Source organism: Merops nubicus, unplaced genomic scaffold (assembly GCF_000691845.1).
Source record: "Merops nubicus isolate BGI_N331 unplaced genomic scaffold, ASM69184v1 scaffold21203, whole genome shotgun sequence".
Lineage (NCBI taxonomy): Eukaryota > Metazoa > Chordata > Aves > Coraciiformes > Meropidae > Merops > Merops nubicus.
The window spans coordinates 16,132-35,776 of record NW_008601228.1 but is presented as its reverse complement, the minus strand read 5'-3'; the positions used below and the strand labels follow the sequence as shown (position 1 = coordinate 35,776).

The window sequence follows — 19,645 nt, the reverse complement described above, 5'->3', positions numbered from 1 at the left end:
TAAAAATATATTGCAATAAGTTCCAAGAATAATCATGACATTTTAGATTAATTCATAATATGTGTTGTTGCAGATTAAAAAGGAAAAAATGTCTTACACACACACAAAACGTTTCCTGCATATTTGCTGAGTAAATGGAACACAAAAGTTACAACAAAATTACACACCAGTTCTCTTAAAACAGAAATCAAACTATAGTGGTGATCAAGCTCTTCCATGACTTGTATTAGCCTTACAGGCAAAAGCCTAATTAAATAGCATGAAGATTATGAAGAAAAGTGGGATGAATAATTTAACTAGTGCAATTATTCTGCATGCATATGCACATATATGCAAACACAGGTAGTGAGTGAGTCGGCATGTGCACGTGTGCACTTACCTATACATTTCAGAAAAGGAACTGTTCTTTATCCACACAATGAAGAAAAGGCATCATTCTGAAGCATCAGATTAAAACTTCAGTGTATTAAATGCATATAAACCTCATGGAGCATTCAACACAAGAAGCAGAAGTTTCAGTAGTTATAAAGCACGGGAGGATATGGCAACTGGTAGATCTGGGAACATATGCCTAAAAGGCAGCCCAGCAGAAAGCAACATGACAAGGCAAAAGAAGAGAACAAGAACAAGGTTGCCATTCTGGTCAGTTTGACCAGACGACAAATAATGATATAAAGAACAAGATGCAAGGTAGTTCAAGATTCTGAAATCCTGACGACCTGGAGGCAAACCTGGTGGGAAGGTCGGGAAAGGCAAGTAGTAGACAAAAACAGACAACATGATCTGAGTAAGAAATGACACAAATTATTTGATGAGCTGTACGAGGAATCTCCAACACAACATGCCCTCCAAAACCTAGATGCATTAATCTAGGCGCTACCAAAAAAACACAGCAATGACTTCACCGATAAGGACAGGAGACAACATGTACAACTTGAAACACAGAACCTCCAAAGGACAACAAACAACACAATCCAATTGCCCTGATTATATTTTAGACTGAGTGTAAAATTGTCAGTCAATTAAAATAAGGAACAATACATAACCTCATGATTGCTATTTGTACTAGAATCCAAGAATATTTGGATTACACACAATAACAGCTTACCAAGTTTCACAAAGCTTAAGTCTGAATAACCATTGACACAATTAGAAATAGTTTACCTGTAAAGCAGCCTCAAGCAGCATTTGAAGAAAAAACAGACTGTAAACAACCTTGGCAGCAGCAAAGACCATAATTCACAGTAACAGGTTATTATTTCTATGGAAAATTATAAGATAATTGCCCACAACTTACATCCTTCACCAAGCACCGCTGCTCTCTAACAGTAAAAGCCTCAACTACTGCCCAGTCCTGAAACTAGGCCTATTGAGCCCAAACAAATTAAAATTTGAACATCAGTGATAATTCTCAAGCTCCACATGTTACCCATTTTCCCTCTTTCTTTTCCTTCCTTGACTGTAGTTATCTACTGTCTGTCTCTAAACAGCACATCAGAACTGCCCTAAAACCCATCATTGTATCTGCTGAATGAATTTCAGCTACTGCAAGTCCTAAGGCTTCCCACCAGCTCCTGCAGGAACGATGAGACGAAGGGACAAAAACCATTTTCAGCAACCAAACGTTACTTTTCCCCATTCGTACTGACTCCAACTAAGGCTCAATAAATTATACTCTTAGCATGTATTTATTCCTGGATTCTTATCAGATTTCATTTACATTACGGGCTGGTATTTTTTTTTAACTTATGCTACAGATATAGAATATATTTGAATGAGATTAAGAAGTGTTGCATTACCTTTAAACTGGTATCTAATCCCTTTCAAAAGTACCTGCAGTATTAGCTCACTACTGGAGAGTTCAGTGGAAATATTTAACTTCTAGCATTACACCTGCAAAACCAATACTGATCTAGAGCTTCTGAAACATCCAAACAACAGAAGTCATTCCCCCCCCCCCGAAATGAGTTATCTGCATTTTTCTCAACAAGCAAGAGCAAGAATTATTGCACATATATAATTTTCACATTTGTGTACAGCTGAATACCATACATCAGACAGCATTTATAGAAGTTTACTTTTGCTCTTTACATGCAATAGCAGCTGCCATGCTACCTCCAGGTGCTGCACTCCTACTTGGCACAGTCCAGAAAATGAGACACATGACTGTAGGACTGTGCAGCACATGCACCTCTTCTACAGACATGCAGGAGGGAGAGTGAGAGAGAGCGAGCAACTTTTACAACTGTATGATTCCAAGATGAGTTTCCAGGAGTTCTAATGAAATGTTAAGAGTCCCAGCATTCAAATAAATTCTATTGTTCTATTTGTGGTACAGTCAAAACTAAGCTTAACGTTCTGTTCTGTAATACAAAATGAATATCTGCAATCCAACCCTATGCTTAATTATGTCTGTTTTTCTGCACTAAAGATACCATCCCTCAGTTCCAGTGCAGAGATGTGCTGCTGGGGAGAGATAAAGATGTGTGTGCAGTCTGCCTTTTACATTCTCTCAGGTACCTTTTGTTGAATAGTGGAGTGCTTTTGCTCCATGTCTCTCTTCTCCTTTGCAGCATCTACAGCCAACTGATCCAGCTGTAAAGAGAAACAGAAAATTGGATCTTTAGATATAAAGAGAAATTTGGCTCAGTAGATTTCATAATGCTGACAAAAAAAAAAAAGAACACGTTATGTCTAGACATTGCCTGACTTTTATTTGCACAGCATAATTACTTCTCTGGTCAGAAAGCGTTTACCTTGAATAACCACTGGAGCCTTGTTTAAAGCACTGCACTACCACCCTGAATTAACCTCTACAAAAGGTGCACATTTCTTTAAGCTTTAGCAGAAACGTTTCAGAGGACAGCATGGTGCCAAGCCTATGCGACTCTGCACCGCATTGGTGCTCAGCCTCTGAAGAGAATGACTCATGCTTTAGCTGCTCTGGCTGGCTGGCCTGTGCAGCACCACTGGCAGTAGCAGCAACAACCAGAAGGAGCAAATGCAACTGATTTTTCCCCTCCATGAAGCAGAGACTGCCTCAACCAGGCTTTTGTATTGATAGTTTTCATCAGGTCACCAGCAGTATTTGAGCAAGATTCCTTGAAATCTTAGGTAGAACCTTTCAAACTGTTTCTAGTTTCAGAAATAATAACACTAAGATTTTACAAAGAAGAGAGACTGTCACAGCAGAGAGAATTTAAGTTAGCATCCTTACAAAGTTTGCAATAATAATATAAAAAAAAAAATTGCTGCAAGCACATTTATAGCATTACTATATAAACTTTTTCCTTTTAAAAATAGAAGGGAAAGAAGAGGAAATAAATTTAAGATATCTTGTAAGAAAATAAGGTGATTTGGTTTTGTTTTGGGTGGCTTTGGTTTTTTTGGGGGGTTTTTTTGTTTGTTTTTTTCCCCCCAGACATTAATGCTTAAATCAAAAATACAGTGAAGTGGAAGAACACATGCTGCCTGAAAGACCCAAAAGTTAGCTTGGTGCTTATGTGACACGCTATGGAATCTGATGAACTCCTTTCCTCAGCCTGTAACACAAAGTGCCACTAACCCCAGTCAGGGCACCCTCCTGAACACCGCTGCTGATGCCACACTGACCAGAGTGGCACAGCCCACAGCTTTACATCCGTGGGACAGACCTCCTCCTGCTCCACGACTAGGAGGAGGGGACTAGGAGCAGTGTGTAACAGCAGTTTTCCAGCTGGTCAGTCTCGTGGCAGTGGGCACAGTATGACTAACAGAACCTCTAACTCACACACAAATAGGAGCACATCCACCCACTCGGACAACCACAAGTGTGAACCCCTGCCAGCTCCGGTCATTTTCTCCAGTGTTGCATTTCCCTGCTTGAAAGGATCTAAGTGAGAGAAAAAAGGGACAGTAACTGGCTATTACACTCTTGTGCTAGACAGCCTCCAACAACAGAGGAGCCATCAGATAGTTGGGACATCTGGATCCAGTTCCACGCTTGGTTACTTTTCTTAATTCTTCTCTGCATCAAATGGCTATAGCAGCACTTTCACACCTCCTAAGTATTTGTGAACATGAATTCATTAGAGACTGAAGTGTCCAGACATCATATTTATGTAGCTATATGACTTAAAAATGGTAGAAGAGCCTCTAAAACAGAGACTGGGCTGTCACTGTGCTCAAAGACTGTTTTGCACCAAGAACCCTGGGAAATCTGCTCCTTTGTGATAAAGATGAGAACTGGTCCGTGGGCTGCTCAAGGCTTTAAAGGAGTCCAGCTTATTGCCCGAACATCAGGTTCAAGAATCTGCACATGGCCCTCAAAGAATTCTTTCTCCTGCCCTGCTAGGTGAAACAGAAGGTAGCCAATTGCAGGGGTATTAATCTTAATTAGGACAATTAATCTTAAAATGCAAGGACACATTTACCACAGCCTAAGCACCAAAACAAAGTTCTTAACAGCAGCTCATCTCATAATTCACTTTTTTACTGTCAAGACAGCATTGCATCATTCCAGTTTCCAAGCTCAGACCAAAATTTCCTCTTGTCACTCAGGTGAGCATTGCATAAATTGCCTTAGAGAAAAAAGACCATCAGCAACTACCAAGAGCTGTGGCCAATCACAAAGCTAAACTAGCAAAGTAAACTACCACTGGGTAGTCTTAAAAAAAAAAAAAAAAAAAAAAATCAAGTTTTTCAAAATACTGCATTTACTGATAAATGTATTTTTATAAGCATATAGTGCTATGAATGGTATTCTGTAGAAAATAAGGCCTAAAATGTTTAGCTTTTTGAATAGTCATCTCAGAATGAAAATTCAAGTAGGTTTCCTTTTTAAAACTAATCACACGTTACACATGAAAAGTGCCAAATACTGTAATTTCCATGCAAAAGCTCGTTACACTTGTGTGCCATTAAAGATTCCACTGCAATGATAGGAGTCAAAAGCTATCCTGTCCTGACTTAAAATACCCAGAAAGAAAAACTTCTCAATCCTATTCCATCATTTAAACCGGTTATTTTGAAACCAAAAGAATTAAAAATTATAACTATACTATTTAAGATCGCTCCAGGTGCTGCCAAACCCTGTAGTTAAGATCACACATACAATTTACCTTGGAAAACTCACCAACAGAAAGTCTGAGTATTTTCAGAAAAATCTAGCAAATCCCTAAACTGCTATGTCACAGCATACCTTCTTTCTGACCTGTGAAAGGCAGAAGCTTCAAACCCCAAATAAACTGCAAAGCCATTAACTTAAAATTTCACAAGCTCTTTACAAGTCTGCTTCTGTCATGACAAATATCCATCACTTAAATGCCAAGGTCTACTACAAAAGAATAATTCAACAAGCTAGGCAACTTCAGGCTCTTTGGTCTATCCTTGCTCCAATTGCAACATATTTTAAACATTCTCAGGTTTAGGTTTTCTAACTTGAACTTGACCAGTTGCTATGATACCAGCACCAAAATGAATGTTACACAATACTCCTAACCACATCAAGCAAAAGGATGACCAGTCATTCAAAAGTAACTTTGTGTTCCTTGCTCAAATAAATCAAATAGAAACATTAAAGCCTAGCTGTTACCATAAACCACTACCAAATCCATAGCTTTGTGTCTCCTTTCCTCATCTCCGCTTGCGCAGGACACATTGGATACTATCAAAACACTACAGTTCCAACAATTACAACCCAAAATGGAAGGATGTGAGAAAGCAGAAGGTACAACTAAGGACAGATGTGTGCACCTCACCCTTTCAGGTGCCACTATGACACCTAACAAGTCATTTCCCTTCTCAATGCCAGTGCCAGCTCCGGCAGCCTGTCTCTCTTCCCAGCTCTACCACTCGCCTGTCACACGCCTGCACACGCACCTCCCCAACACATGTTTGCACAAGTAATTGAGACCCACAGCAACCTGGCTGGGGACTGATCTAGCAGAAACAGAACTATTAAGACATTTGACTGATGGAGTTATTTTCTGCAGTACCCCATCTGCTTCACTGCACAGACAGACGCAGGCTGATGGGCAGAGATGACAACAGTGCTGTGGCAGGAATAAGAAATGACATTGTTCAAGCTGCTTAAGACATTCAGTGACACATGTACTTGATGTGAATGCAAACACGTGCCTGCTGTCATTTATTTGCTTTTGTATCTCGATAGACACTTAGAATTTATTTTGTGGCTCAGGTTAGGAAGTGGCAATAGACAGTTTGGCATGCGTGCAGTTCTTGCAAGTCCTCAGAAAGAGGCAGGGAGGAGAGGAAAGTGCTGTATAAGTATTTCCAGGCCTATTCAACTTGCTTTCAGTACAAGTCAAAGACACGAGTGAGTCTCTTCCTGCATCAGACATCTTCAGTTGAATGTTGTTTGTTTTAAGTTTATTTGGCATAACCATTTCCAGTGTCTCCCACGTGCAGCTGGCTGTGGTCCATCCAATCTTTTCATGAGTCCCTCACTGAAAAACCCAAAAGCTACAATTGTGTGTTCTTAAACAACAAAAGCAGGAAAGAAGGGCTCAGTGTATAAACTCAGTTTTGCACTACCTACTAAGATCAGATTTACAGTTTATAGTCTAAGTTGCTAATATCAATGTTATTTTTGGCACAATGTGCAATTTATGCAGTACATAACATATACAACTAGAGGGAAAAATGTAATCTACTTTTATTATTAAATATATTTATAACATAGGGCCCATATGGAAAAATTTTCAGAACAAAATAATCTACTGTTCTGACTATCACAGAGTACCTCAAAAGGCATCACACAGCTATGTTTAAGTACACAAATCCTAAAGACAGTATTAATTTTAGCAAACTGACAGCTTCTGGTTTCTAACTATTTTCATTCAAACCACTCATTGTATTTTTATGCTTTGGCTTTATCACACTACAGTTCCTTTTTTGTTGACTAAATCTATGATGTACCTATGATGTGTAGTAAGTTTTCACCCATTCCAGCATATAGTTATGAGTTTCTAAAGTAATTTGTTACCTGTGCACCAAGATCCTTCATGTAGGGCTCAAGTTCACTAAAAAGGTCATAGCCTTGATGGAAAAAAGCCAGATGGGCATACATAAATGATAACATCTAGAAAGAAAAAAGAAAAATTTTTAAAAGATAAATATTTATCAGGCATGACAAACATATCACTTAACTAATGCACTTGAAAAAACTTAAAATTCTGGAGTTAACTTCTGCTCTCTTGTGTCCTAACAATTTTACTAGAATATCTCAGAGAGCTTGTAAATAAACATGCAAGGTAAAGACAGCAAAGACCCAAACCAAAAATCTCAGGAATTAGTTAACAGGATTAAACCCATTAACAAAACAAATCAAACCTAGTTAATAGCAGAAAATTACTTCAAACTCACACCACCTGAAACTTGTTACCTCCTGCTTAACTAGGACATGTAAATTAGAGAGGGGCTACAGAATATATTTACCAACAATCCCAGACTTAACTTTTATGAACATAGCCAAGAAGACTGCCCTGTCTTAAAACAGAAAAGTTGGGAAGATGCAGAGCAGAATGGCAAGCAGCTATAAAGTCGTGATCTAACTAAAGTTTTTGCTGTTTAAAGGAATTAAGGAAATTATGGGAGTGACACTAAACCCTTGACAGAAAAGCGTCGCTTAATTTGCCACTCTCTACCTCAGTAAACTTTCCACAGACAGCGTGGCAGAAAAGGGAACACTATCAGAAGAAAACTAGTGTGCAGATATAACTGTATATTAACTTAGCAGATATCACACTAAAGCATATTGTATATTTGCTATTATTATATGCTAGTTACATTAAAAATAGTTGTGTTTTTTTTAGAAAGAGATTAATCCATTTTAGAATAGATTATAAGAAGTACTTATTGTTTATAGATTAATCTAGGAGACCTAAATAGCAGAATATTGGGCAAAGATTGATTTTAACCAGAAAACACATACCGATGGTCAACAGCAGTGAAAACTTTAAAGTACTCAAATCGGAACCAAAAGGATTGCCAAAACAGTTAAGTATCTATGCTCAGTTACAGTAAAGGCTAAACTGACTGTCACTGAAGTGCCCAATGTACTGATCTTTTGATGGGTAAAAGAACTAATTTCTAATATATTGCTTTGCAGTCACATTTTTAATTTCAGATGTATTTGAATATTTCCTATGCACAAAATACAGTATCTCTTACCGATTTTAAGATTTCTGCTCTCCTTTTAGACTGAAGAACGTTGATCTAGGAAAAAAAAACAACAAAACAAACATGCAATTCATTTCATTCTACTTGCAAATATTCTCCACAGAAATAAACTTCAAATTATTTCCAAATAACCATATCAATGTTTAAAACATTGGAAGAATCTAACTCAGTATCAGACTTCACAAAGCACTTTTAGAAGAAGATGCATGCTAGTTTTGTCATGGAATTGAAGCGATGCAGTCAGAAAAAGCCTGTGAAGCTAGAATTGCATGGTGACAGTCACTTTTTTGTATTAACAGGGAAAATATAAGACATCACATGCTAGCTAGAAATAATATGATACACTTTTCAAGCAAGAAGATTTGATACCAACTTTTAAGAGACTGAATTCAACATGTTTCAAATACCCTTTCTCACAGTATGAGCTAACCCAGCCCAACAGCTTCTTAAAGTAGCCGCGCTCAGCTCCACTGCCACCTCCTGCCAGGGGACAGGAAAGGACCAGGGCATGTTTATTTTTTTCCCCTTGGGCTGATGTTATCTGAAGTGTCCCAAAATTGGGATAGAGCCCCAGCCTTTGAAACAAGCTAGATGATAATAGCTTTAATGAGTAACTTTCCATACATACTTGCAATTTTAAGCTAGCTGAAGTCACTAATTAATGGTGTTGCCCTAGAACTTGAAGAATTTAACATGATATAGAAAAAACAGTTGATTTTTCACATTCACCTAGCTCCTCTATCCTCTTTGTCACCTAATCTTTAAGGCTGTCATCCACAACTAGTGACTTTACTTCAAAAGCCCCAGAAGAAACATGCATGACCTCGCAATCTAACGCCTCTATGTCAGTTTAAAATTCCAGCAAAAGAAATAAACTTCCTGAAACTACAATCAAAACCAGATTGTACTTCTCAGTCAGTATTTTGGAAAACTTTCTGCAGCAAAAATAATCAAGGTTTGTTTGTATAGAACAAGCCCTCAACTCCAGGGGCAAAAAGAACATAAAAGGAAAGCAAAAGTATTGAAAGAGTTTAAAGCCAATATAGCTACAAAGAGACCACAGTTGTGAAGCCACTTTTCCAGAACAGAGTCACCTAAGTATAAGCAGAAAGAACACCTAATGCTGAACTCATTTTTGCCTGCATTAATTAAAAGATGCTGAAACTTTTCCCCGTTACTTTAAATGCATCTTTATCGCATGAACTGCTCATACTTTGAGCATACAAATTCCAGGAGGCAGATCTGCAGTTCAATGCACACAAGGATCTGGCCTCCAGTAAGTACTGACAGCTTCCCCTCCACTACTATTTGATGTTAGTGCAAATAATCAAGCAGTACATAATTCATGTGACTTCTTAAACATAAAAAAAGAACTTTGTCCTTAGTGTTCAGAAGGCAGGAGTTCCATGTTGGCCACTGGCCACCATACCCGTGGACATGCCTGGGCTGATCACATTGATTCCTCTTCACTTCACATGTAATACAGGCAATGTAAAGAACACTTAACTAAGCTTTGACTGTCACAAATCCAGATAATAATGTCTAACATAAAACCAACATAACTTTAAAAGGTTGTTCTGGTTTTGGTCATAGGAGAACCCCAGACCCATTTACAAGCCCCCAACCGTTGGAGCTACAATAACCCTGCAGTTTGCTGTAGTTGTGGATAACTATGAAACAGATGAATTTTAAATACTGACAGAAAATTTACTATTATTTCACAGGATTCAAAGTAGCAGGACAAATAACTCTCACTCTGTAGGAGATCAGCACTAAAAAGCAGAAGAGTAGTTTTGTTCTTGATTTCCCCTATAGCACAATGCCAAACTCTGAGGCTTCCAGACAAGAAGGATTTGTTAAACAAAACCTAAAGCAAACAGCTGAAATTATGGTAGTTGCCAACATCCTATTTCAGAATTATCCAAGTAATTTGTGTTTCCTACACTAGGTTACAGTTTTTCCTTCAAATATATAAGGAATTACAGCATAGCCAACTCACAAAATGCATTCAGGTATCAGGCAAGCAGTGGTTTTTCAAAATTAATGTTCAAGTTGAAAATTAAACTGTGTTATTCCAACAGCACTGAACACCAAAGCATTAAGCAATAAGAATGTACCAAGTAAATTAATTTCACTCAGATTTCACTAGAAGAAAAATTACTTGAAGGCAGTTATTTCTTTTTCACTGAAGAGCCAAAGCTTCTGATAAGCTAACAGTAAGAACTTCTGAAGGAGTGATCTCTACCTATATGGAACAGATGGTTTTGAAAACTAACTTCAATAGATGCACTTACCTGAAGAACATAATCCAGAGCTATGTGTCGAAAACATTTCCGTGTTGCAGTCAAAATATTGGTTGCTTCCTCTACTTCATGTTGCTTATTTCTTTGAACTTGAGCATTTTTAACTAGAGCATTCTCTTTTTCTTCACTAACTTTTTCAAACTGTTTCTTTGCATCTTTAAATTTCCTGATATCTCTAAACAAAAAGATGCATAACAAATGAATTCCAAAGCACAAAAAGTGGTTAAAAATACACTAGACAGACCATGCTCATGACTTTTTTAGCTAGATTCTTGGTTTTCATATTCTTCAATAAACATTTGGATCAAATGGAAATCATACAAAGTACAATAAAAGCTTTTCTGAATTTCTCTTATGAAGAAAGGACAAAATTGAAACTTAAATGCATCTCATCTTACTGGGGAAAAGCTTTGGTAAGCACTTTTTTTGCCCCTAAGATTAGACAATGATAACATTTAATTAAGATCAGTAATTCATAGTAATTCAACATTTCTGCAGCTGGATCTAAAGCCTCACTGATTTGGGGTGATTTCTGACAAACTTTAATATGCACTTCTCAATTTATGGCTGACAATTTTGGGGAAAAATATTTCATCTACCCACTCAAATCAAATGTTTTTAAACTCTATTTTACCTATAACTTTTTCCATTACAATTACAAATTAACTTACTCTTTAACAAAAGTCTGAAGCTGTGCTTTAATTGATCTTTGGGTTTGGTCAAACAGGATCTGAAAGAAAAGGATAGTAAGGTAGGTCAATAACTTACTGATATTCACACTTTTTCACTTTAGATATACAATTATTATGCAGAATTAGATTATAATTATTAGTAAACCAATATGTCTTTAAAGTCAAAGTATAAAACCTTTCAAAGTAGTTTTCAAATTAAAAAATATATATATAAAAAGGAATGTAACACAAACCAAACACCAATGGTGGGTGTTTTCTTAAAGACTGTGGGGTTATAAGGAGAGACAAGAGCTCCTGGCATCTCAATCTCTCATCCTGACCTTGTAAGACACACCCACTCTCATAGGATGCATTAATTATGGTTGTTAAACAGTCAAGACTATTACTGTACAAACAGCCTTGAAGAAAAAACCTTGAATGTTAAGTAACAACTTTTTCTGATTCTTATAGACCTTCACAATTTAACCAACAACTAAAGAAAAATTAAACAAAAGAAAAATTAAATCATAGAAAGACCATGCCCTTAACTTCCAGAAAGTAAAAAAAGCCCACAGACTGAAGTTGACGATGAAGATGTAACAGACATGAGTCCTTAGTACCATCTCCTATACACGATCCACTTGTACAAAACACCCACTGTTGACCTGCTGAGAGAATGGCTGCTTATTTTTCTAAGATTAAGTGTTTTAAGCCATGCTTCTCAGATTTCTTATCATTTGGGCAGGGGGAGCACAGCAGAATATAATCTACTCATTGAAATGGTAAAGCTTGAGAAATCTGTTACATTCCCAAGGCCAAAGCACACCTGAGCGTTAGACAACTTGCATTTTCCTCTTATGACCCCAGAAATTCTCTAACTGAATTAAACGCAATGAAAATGCAAATTCCTTCAGCTTCACATCTGCCCTTTGAGTTTTAGTACAGAATGGAACAAGTCAATGCCTATGAGACAAATCCTTTTGTTACTCATCAGACCACAGATGATGCCATAATTTCCAACTCCTCTAACATCTCCCATTCTGCGTTAGAGAAATACACAGGGCACAAAACCAAAAAACAGAGGTGAAAGAATTAAGGAAGTAGTAGCTGGCCCAACTGAACAGAATGTCTTCCAGAAGGTGTTAAATTGTTGAATTTAAATTGTTAAAAGTGTTTAAGTGTTATATAATTCTATTGAAAGAGTAATTGAAGAACTCCCAAGTTTCAGGTCAAACATTTTCTTGAACTGTTCTCAGTCTTTTCCTATTCACAAAATTTAGGAAAAGCCATACAATGCCAAATACTGACAGCAAAACTCTCACCAGTGTGTTCTCTTTTCTTGAAACACTGAAGGAAAATATGCTCAAATTGAAGTCACCCTTTAACAGTGGTACTATATCCTCCACCCAGTCTCCATATTTGGAGGTTTTGAAGACCAAATGGGATAAAACCCTAAGCCAGCTACTCCAACCTCAGAGCTGACCCCAATTTAGGCAGGCAGTTCAACCAGACATCTCCTGATGCCCTTTCCAACCTGAATTGTTGTATATCTAAGAGTAACCCACCAAAGATCCTGTTTGTCTTCCTACTTTGTGAAACCAGAAAAAAACAGACAACTAGACTAAAGAACTTCTTGACAAGCTGGAAGTCATGCTGGGACTACTCCCACTGCTGACATTTAAGCTTGCCAGTGCCTGAGGAGTGCACCAATGAAGATCAATACAGAAAGAGTATAGCAAGATGGGAACTCAGTTGATTAGTGGACTCCCAGAAATGAGCCTTGCAATTCTGCTTACAGTAATGCAGAAGAAAAAAGCATTAGGCAGAAAATTACATTTTTTTTTCCTAAAAGAACAGAAAAAAGTGTCCTGGATCATAACCTGACTAGATTCATAACCTTTCAATACATTATCTTGCACATACTCTAAACCCAGTTTAAGTAAGCTGCTGTTTGCCATAAGATGTCAAATCTACTCTGCTACTGCTAAATCAGTGAAGATGCTGCATTAGTCTGGTTCCTAGCCTTATTTGTAGTAAAGCCTCACATGAGAAAACCAACAGTCATCCAGATCTCTGTGGAACTGTCTCCTACCCCTTCCTTCAGTCCTCTGGAAGATGCCTGCCTCATCTTTCTCCCTCTAGCTTCTTCTCATTCTTGATGGCTCCCCTGCCAACTTGGTGCACAACAGAGCTGACACTCTGAGCTAGTAAGTCCTGCTGAAATAAACAGATTCACCAAAAGCAACACAGGATGACAGCATGTCTGGCAAAGCCCTACATCAGAACTTTGTAACATGACTAACTTTTTATGTTTGTGTCTTTTGGTAAAAGCTACTGTTCTACTCACTATGCTTGAGCACAGCAAGAAAGTGGAGGGAAAAAAGCAGGACAGAACTCAAAGTGTTCCTACTTAGATCTGTAAAGAAATCTTTCAATGTGGCTTACTCTTTGCTCTCTGCCTTCAAACTGCCCAAGGGAAAAGGGAAAGTCACACTGTGCCAAATTCTACCAGAACACTGCAAGCCACAATCATGTAGAACAGTAACAGCAGCCAGAATATAGGACGTAGATCATGTGTGTCAAAAAGAGCACATCATATAGTGAAGACATGATTAAGAGGGTAACCAGAAGCACATGTGATGAAGAGTGTAAAACAGTAACAGGCAACTGGATTCAGCCTCTCAGCTGACTCTGCAGAAATCACTGACATCAAAGTAACACTTCCTCCCACTACTGCTGCTCTGCACCTTTGCACTGTACCATCAAAGCATCCCTGTCCACTTACTCCTCTCTTGGCAGTTTTCACTGTATTAGATGTAGATACATACACCTCATACAATGAAAAGGAAATCCAACTCCACACTATTAACCTGCTTCCCTTTGTTTCCCTTCCCTTCTAAAAACACACATTTAAAAAAAAAAAGCCTAGTAAGGCAATTTTAGGCTGCTAAGTTAAATGCAAACCAACAACTTCAGCTGGAGTTTTTTGAACTGCATTCTCTGTATCTCACTACATTTCAAACTCCTGGTGGTATAAAAAAAAAAAGCTTTAAGTGCCCTGTATATTTTCAGCAGTTTAGAGACACTTCAGTTGCTTTCCAGCAATTTGCTGGAAAATGAAAGAAAAGCAGTAGGGGCCAAGGAAAGAGGGAGAAAATAGAAGAACAAACACATCCCTCTTTGGCGCTTTTTTTTTTTTTGGCTTTAGAGGAGAGAAAAAAAAAAATCTATTTCGAATCCAGGTAAAACTGAGCTTTCTGATGAAGTCTGACAAGTTAAAAATCACTTTGAGTCTTAAATCCTAGCATTTCCTCCTTTCTTTACACTTGCCTAAATCTGTCATACTTCCAAAAAGGGAGCTGCACACAAATCAGAGGTGTTTCATTTTGTGAATTATAAAAGGATGGAGAAAAAAGTATGGAAAACGTAATAATTATTTCAGCCCAGCAAAGAGATATGCTGACACTTCATTGCCAAGTAATCAGTTTGATTACAAAAAGATAAAACAATCCAGTATTTACTCTGTCTTACAGCACTGGGTTTTAGCAAAGCTTACAAATGCCAAACAAAAAATAAAGGGGGAGAAAAATCTGCAGAAAAGGAAATGTTTATAAATACTTCATAAACTAAATATTTACAAATATATGAGAGGTATTTAACACTACTTAAACCTTGATTTTGTAAATAGTATCAACAAGAAAAGCTTCAGGATTATTCTGTCATCAAATACAACTGGAGGCAAGCTCTCAGTGTCTTGTGTTTCAGCTACTAATACTTACATTGTGATAATTGATCATCTCCTGCAAGGTGTCAGAGAACTTTGTCAAGCTGGCCTGGAAAGAGGAAAAACAAGGTGCTTTAAGTTAAGCCCTAGCAAATACACAGCATGAAAGCAACATTTCAGAGGTTTACAGCTTTTCAATAAAGAACTTGGAAATTGATTTTCCTCAGCATGATTATCAAATTAAAACCATTTTGCTAGGAGGAGAACATGGGGGTAGTATCAAGCAAGTCTATTAAAGTTACTTGTAGCAAAAATATTACTGTTACCTACCTATATATAAAGGACCAAACTGAAGCAAAGCAGGAAAACACAAATTCACATAATTTAACACATTATTTTACAATATTTAATATTACATAATATTTATTAACATTTAATACTCCAAAACCCTGGTTAACATGTTGTATTTATCAGTACACACATATACTGTAGGAACTCCTGCTGACAGGCTTAGCAACATCTGTAGAATCGATGTTTCAGAGTTAGAAAACAACTGTCCCTAATATGTTCAGATAAATGCTTATTGCTTACACAAGCCTAACAAAAACCTACTTAGAATCAAAGAGTGTTTTACTAGTTTGCCATCACACTAGGTTTCTAGCAAGTAAATTCCCAGACAACTACAGTTTCAGTTGCACACAGACTACTCTGAAGTTCACAGGCATTACCTGTTTCAACTAGTGTGTGAAGATGCATGCATACAATTGACCTTCTACTACACAACAACCATCAAATACAGCTGATCTACACAGAGATGAGCACACAGTTATACCTGCACACTACACAATTTCAGACCTCATTTCACAGTAACATAGAAAATTGTAGGTGTTCCAAATGAGCTTAACAAGACATTGGTCTGAGGTTACACCAGAGTGGGCTCTGCACATTAAAAAAAAAAAAAAAACAAAATTATTATGTATTATAGAGTGCCAGTTCCACGGCCTAGAGGATCAGCTCTGGGGGTTTAGCTGCAGAGACCTGGCTCTTAGGAACTCATGACTAGAACCCCTTTGTTTAGCAAAGTAAACAGGGCAGCTGGTCACAGCTTCAACCTGACTTTCTCCACTCCTTCTAAGATGATTATTCCTAAACTCATACGTATTTTCTGGAATTTGGAAGACCCTTGCCATTGCACATTAAAGCTGAAACTAAACAGCACAAACAGTGCACCACAGTAAAAAAATGCACACTTAAGACATCTCAAAGAAAAAGAAGCAAAAAGGCAAATAATAGTATAAGCTTCAACTACTTCTCTTGCAACTGTTGTATTTTACCCTTTTTAAGTTACGCTTTTCTCCTTCCATTTCCACCTCTTAAAGAACTTACCTCAACCAATGCATCTTTACAGGAATATTGTGCGAGGTCTCGAATTCCATTCATGAACTGCTTGTTGGCTGTACAGAATGCTTTCCCAGTATCGATCATTGCAATGCAAAGCTTCACCAGCTAAAGAGAGGAAAACAGGACAAAGTGGAAGTTTTCTGGTTTATTTTGCTTTTTACACCACCATATAAACGTGAAACTCACTGCACTTAGCAAAGTCTAAGAATCAAAGATTTCAAAAGTAAAATTCTAAATTTACAGAGCCCCGTATTCTATGAAAAGTTTTCAGTTGTATAGTGATAGCTATAAAAATACTACTCCAGGTCAACTGATATGCCATTGAGAAGGTTACGACTCTTCGTAATATATTTATTTTACTGTTAACTGAGATTTTGCACATATTTCAAGAGAGGGATGTAGGAGGGCAAAAAGCACAGCAACTGAAACATAAATTGGTTGGGTTCTAACCAGTTAAGTGTTCTGTGGTTTCAAAGCCAAAAAAAATCCCCACAAAAAAGCCACAGCACTTGTTTCATCTTGAGGCACTCAGAGTACAGGCACAGGAAAGCAAAAGGCACAATGAAAACTGAAGAGAGTCTGCTACATCTCAGATGGTGAAATCGTTCATTTTCACTCATACAACAGACTAGTCTCTCTCTAAGGGGTTTCCATTCCCACCACTCCCTGCTCAGGTCAGCACCTTAGCTACCACGGGACCGTGGAGTCTGATATGAAGGCCATCAGTACCTTGTGATGGATGCTTTCCCACTTTTTGAACTACTTATGCACTGAGCCATTAATTAAAAAAGGGAAATAAGTGTAATCATTAAGATACTCTCTTGAGAGAAGGCAAATTATAATTGAGTTCCCCCACCCTAAACCAAACTAAGCATAAAACCAGAAGATATAACCTTTGTCTCTGAAGGATTTTTTCAAAGGGGTTAGATTAAATTTCATGAAGAACAACACAGAAGCACTTGATCCTATGCTAGAGCAAGGAAACTACCCAAGTGACCTTTCTGTCTTATTCAAAGAGTAGTTCCCTCCCCAATCCCACTGAGGGAGCAGTGAGTGAGTGGCTGTGTGTGGGTTAGTTGCCAGCTGGGGTTAAACCATGTCAGTCTTTTTCTGTGCCCAGTGTGGGGCTCAGAGGGTTCAAGACAACACAGATCTGATTGGAATGTGTCAGATTGAACTCGTAGCTGTTATTGCTGTTCAGCTATTAATCAGCAGGCTTCTGTGCTTGCCATGGGGCCTGTGTGCCTTGCTGTGCAGTGCAGTCCAGTGCTCGTCAGTGGCTGCTTTCTGCTGCCACTGCTGTGCTGCTGACCACCCTCCACTTCTGGGCCTGGGAGCAGTTTGGTAACACCAGTGGCCACGTGCCTGGCCTGGCCATTTGTGTTTCTGCTGTACTGGACAGGCTAGAACACCAGTGTGAGCCCGAGGGCATCTGTGGGCATGGTTACATCTGTGCCACAGCAGGGATACCTCTGAAAAGGGCTGTGACCCAGGGACAAGTCACTGATGCAGCAGGCACACCTTGAAGCACCTGTGACTTTGCATGGTCATGCTGGAGCACCTCAAAGTGTGTGGCCATAGAATCATAGAATCACTATGGTTGGAAAGGACCTCTAGGATCACCATGTCCAACCTTAAACCTAGTCAGTCAATGCCTTAATAATGCCACGGATAAGCCCAGGACAGAGCAGGTACACCACTGGGGTGGAATGAGCAAGCAACTGTGTGGTGCCTTGTTGCTGGCTGGGGTTAAACCCTGACACTACATTGCTTGAACAAGGGAGCCAGGGGAGATCTCTACAAGCACGATCCTGTTTTTTAAGCTCTCATCATTTTTGCTTATGGTTCACAGTCCTGAAGCCAGCATCCTTTGTTCTGGGGCAGGGGGGTACCACACAGATAATGTAGCCCAAAGTCATAATTGCGGGACAATAAAACTTAGTATGAATAACTGAGCAGAAAAAGTTACAGGCCAAGTCCCAAAAAGTGACCCTTTTAGACTGATGGACAACAAACTTCCAAGAGAGATTTTTCAGATCCTTTAAATAATTACATCATTTAATCATCACCCCTACAGTAAAAATGTGTCTTCTATCAATCAGTTTAAAAAAAATTCACACCAAATCAAAAATTTTGAAAGAGCAAATGGTTATATTAACTACAAAAGCTAGAAGAATTATGACATGAAGTAACAAAAAGTCTTCAGACTTGACACTGACTTAGTCATATTCAACTAGTAGCTAAGGAGGTGAACAAATTACACGTGCCTACCACATTAAAATAGAGGCAAAAAATAATTTTAAACATTTAGCATAAAATGCTAAGGAAAGGAGACTTTCTACAAACAAAAAAAAACAAGCCGCCCTAAAAACACTAGCAAAGAACAAAACCCTCCAAATACTACCAGTTAGGAAATCAATAAATGGATTTTAAGGCACTGAAGAGATGCAAGACAAACTTTCATACACATGTACAAGGTCCGACAAACGGCAGGATGAATTTTTACGATAGTTAAGTCCTCCAGATGCGAATGAAGGTTCTGTTACAGCTATCCTGCTGTGGGCTATCCAAGAGAGAAAGGGTTGACTTTAAATCCCTAAAACAAAGGATATCCAGATGTCCTCACAGTATGCAGCCATTACAAAACACGAGCTCTCGATGCTGGGGTGGCCAGCCCCTGGCTCTTAGCTCGCAGGAAAGCTGAGTTAGTTTGCATGTGGCTCCCACTGTGGGGCTGAGTCACATGAGTGTGAGGGGCCACAGAGTCAGGAGGGCATTGCACAATCCAAACCCTCAGAGCCAGGGCAGAAAGCAAGTTCTCACTGGCTGTGGCTGCTTCTTACTGAAGCCTGGGTCCCCGAGGCCCAGCTGTGCACTCGGCAGAGATCAGTTCCCCCTGCAAGGCAGAACGCTCGGTCGGCTGCTGCCGTTCCCCAGCTGTGCACTTGGAAACAAAATCTAATCACATCTTTTTATATTTTTCAGAATGGACACTGTTGAACTAAAAAGCTTACCTTGTCAAGTTTCAGTTCCAGTTCTGTCACATCTCCTTCTACTTCTTCTAAAGCTGCCCTGCATGGGTAAAAAATGTTTTTCCTGTAAAACTCTCCATAAAAATACTCTGGGACTGAGGGAAAGGGGCAGGGAGACATTAATTTAACCCATTTAATGCCATCCTAGTCTCACCTGAATTTCAGCTATTAAACAGCATAGATTTTAGAGAACCACAAGAATTGCGGAAAATTTGACGGTAGAAAGAAGAAAAACTACATCACTGATAAAACATATAGTTGAGTAGTAAAGATTAAAGATGAAATTTTATTAATCCTAATGTTTGTCACATTGAAATAGGTTTCCTCTATTCT

The 19,645-nt window shown here is 38.4% G+C and overlaps 1 protein-coding gene across 1 annotated transcript in view; it reads right to left on the bottom strand.

Moving 5' to 3' along the window:
* ACAP2 (ArfGAP with coiled-coil, ankyrin repeat and PH domains 2) overlaps positions 1-19,352 on the bottom strand; it is a gene marked incomplete at its 5' end in the record, with an annotated part of 44,202 nt that extends 24,850 nt beyond the window's left edge. The window contains 8 exons of the mRNA XM_008937940.1: positions 2,521-2,595; positions 6,986-7,081; positions 8,173-8,217; positions 10,476-10,659; positions 11,156-11,214; positions 14,935-14,988; positions 16,266-16,385; positions 19,295-19,352. Coding sequence (XP_008936188.1) covers positions 2,521-2,595; positions 6,986-7,081; positions 8,173-8,217; positions 10,476-10,659; positions 11,156-11,214; positions 14,935-14,988; positions 16,266-16,385; positions 19,295-19,352 — 691 coding nt within the window. The remainder of the gene's footprint in view (positions 1-2,520; positions 2,596-6,985; positions 7,082-8,172; positions 8,218-10,475; positions 10,660-11,155; positions 11,215-14,934; positions 14,989-16,265; positions 16,386-19,294) is intronic.
* Between the last annotated feature and the right edge of the window lie 293 nt (positions 19,353-19,645).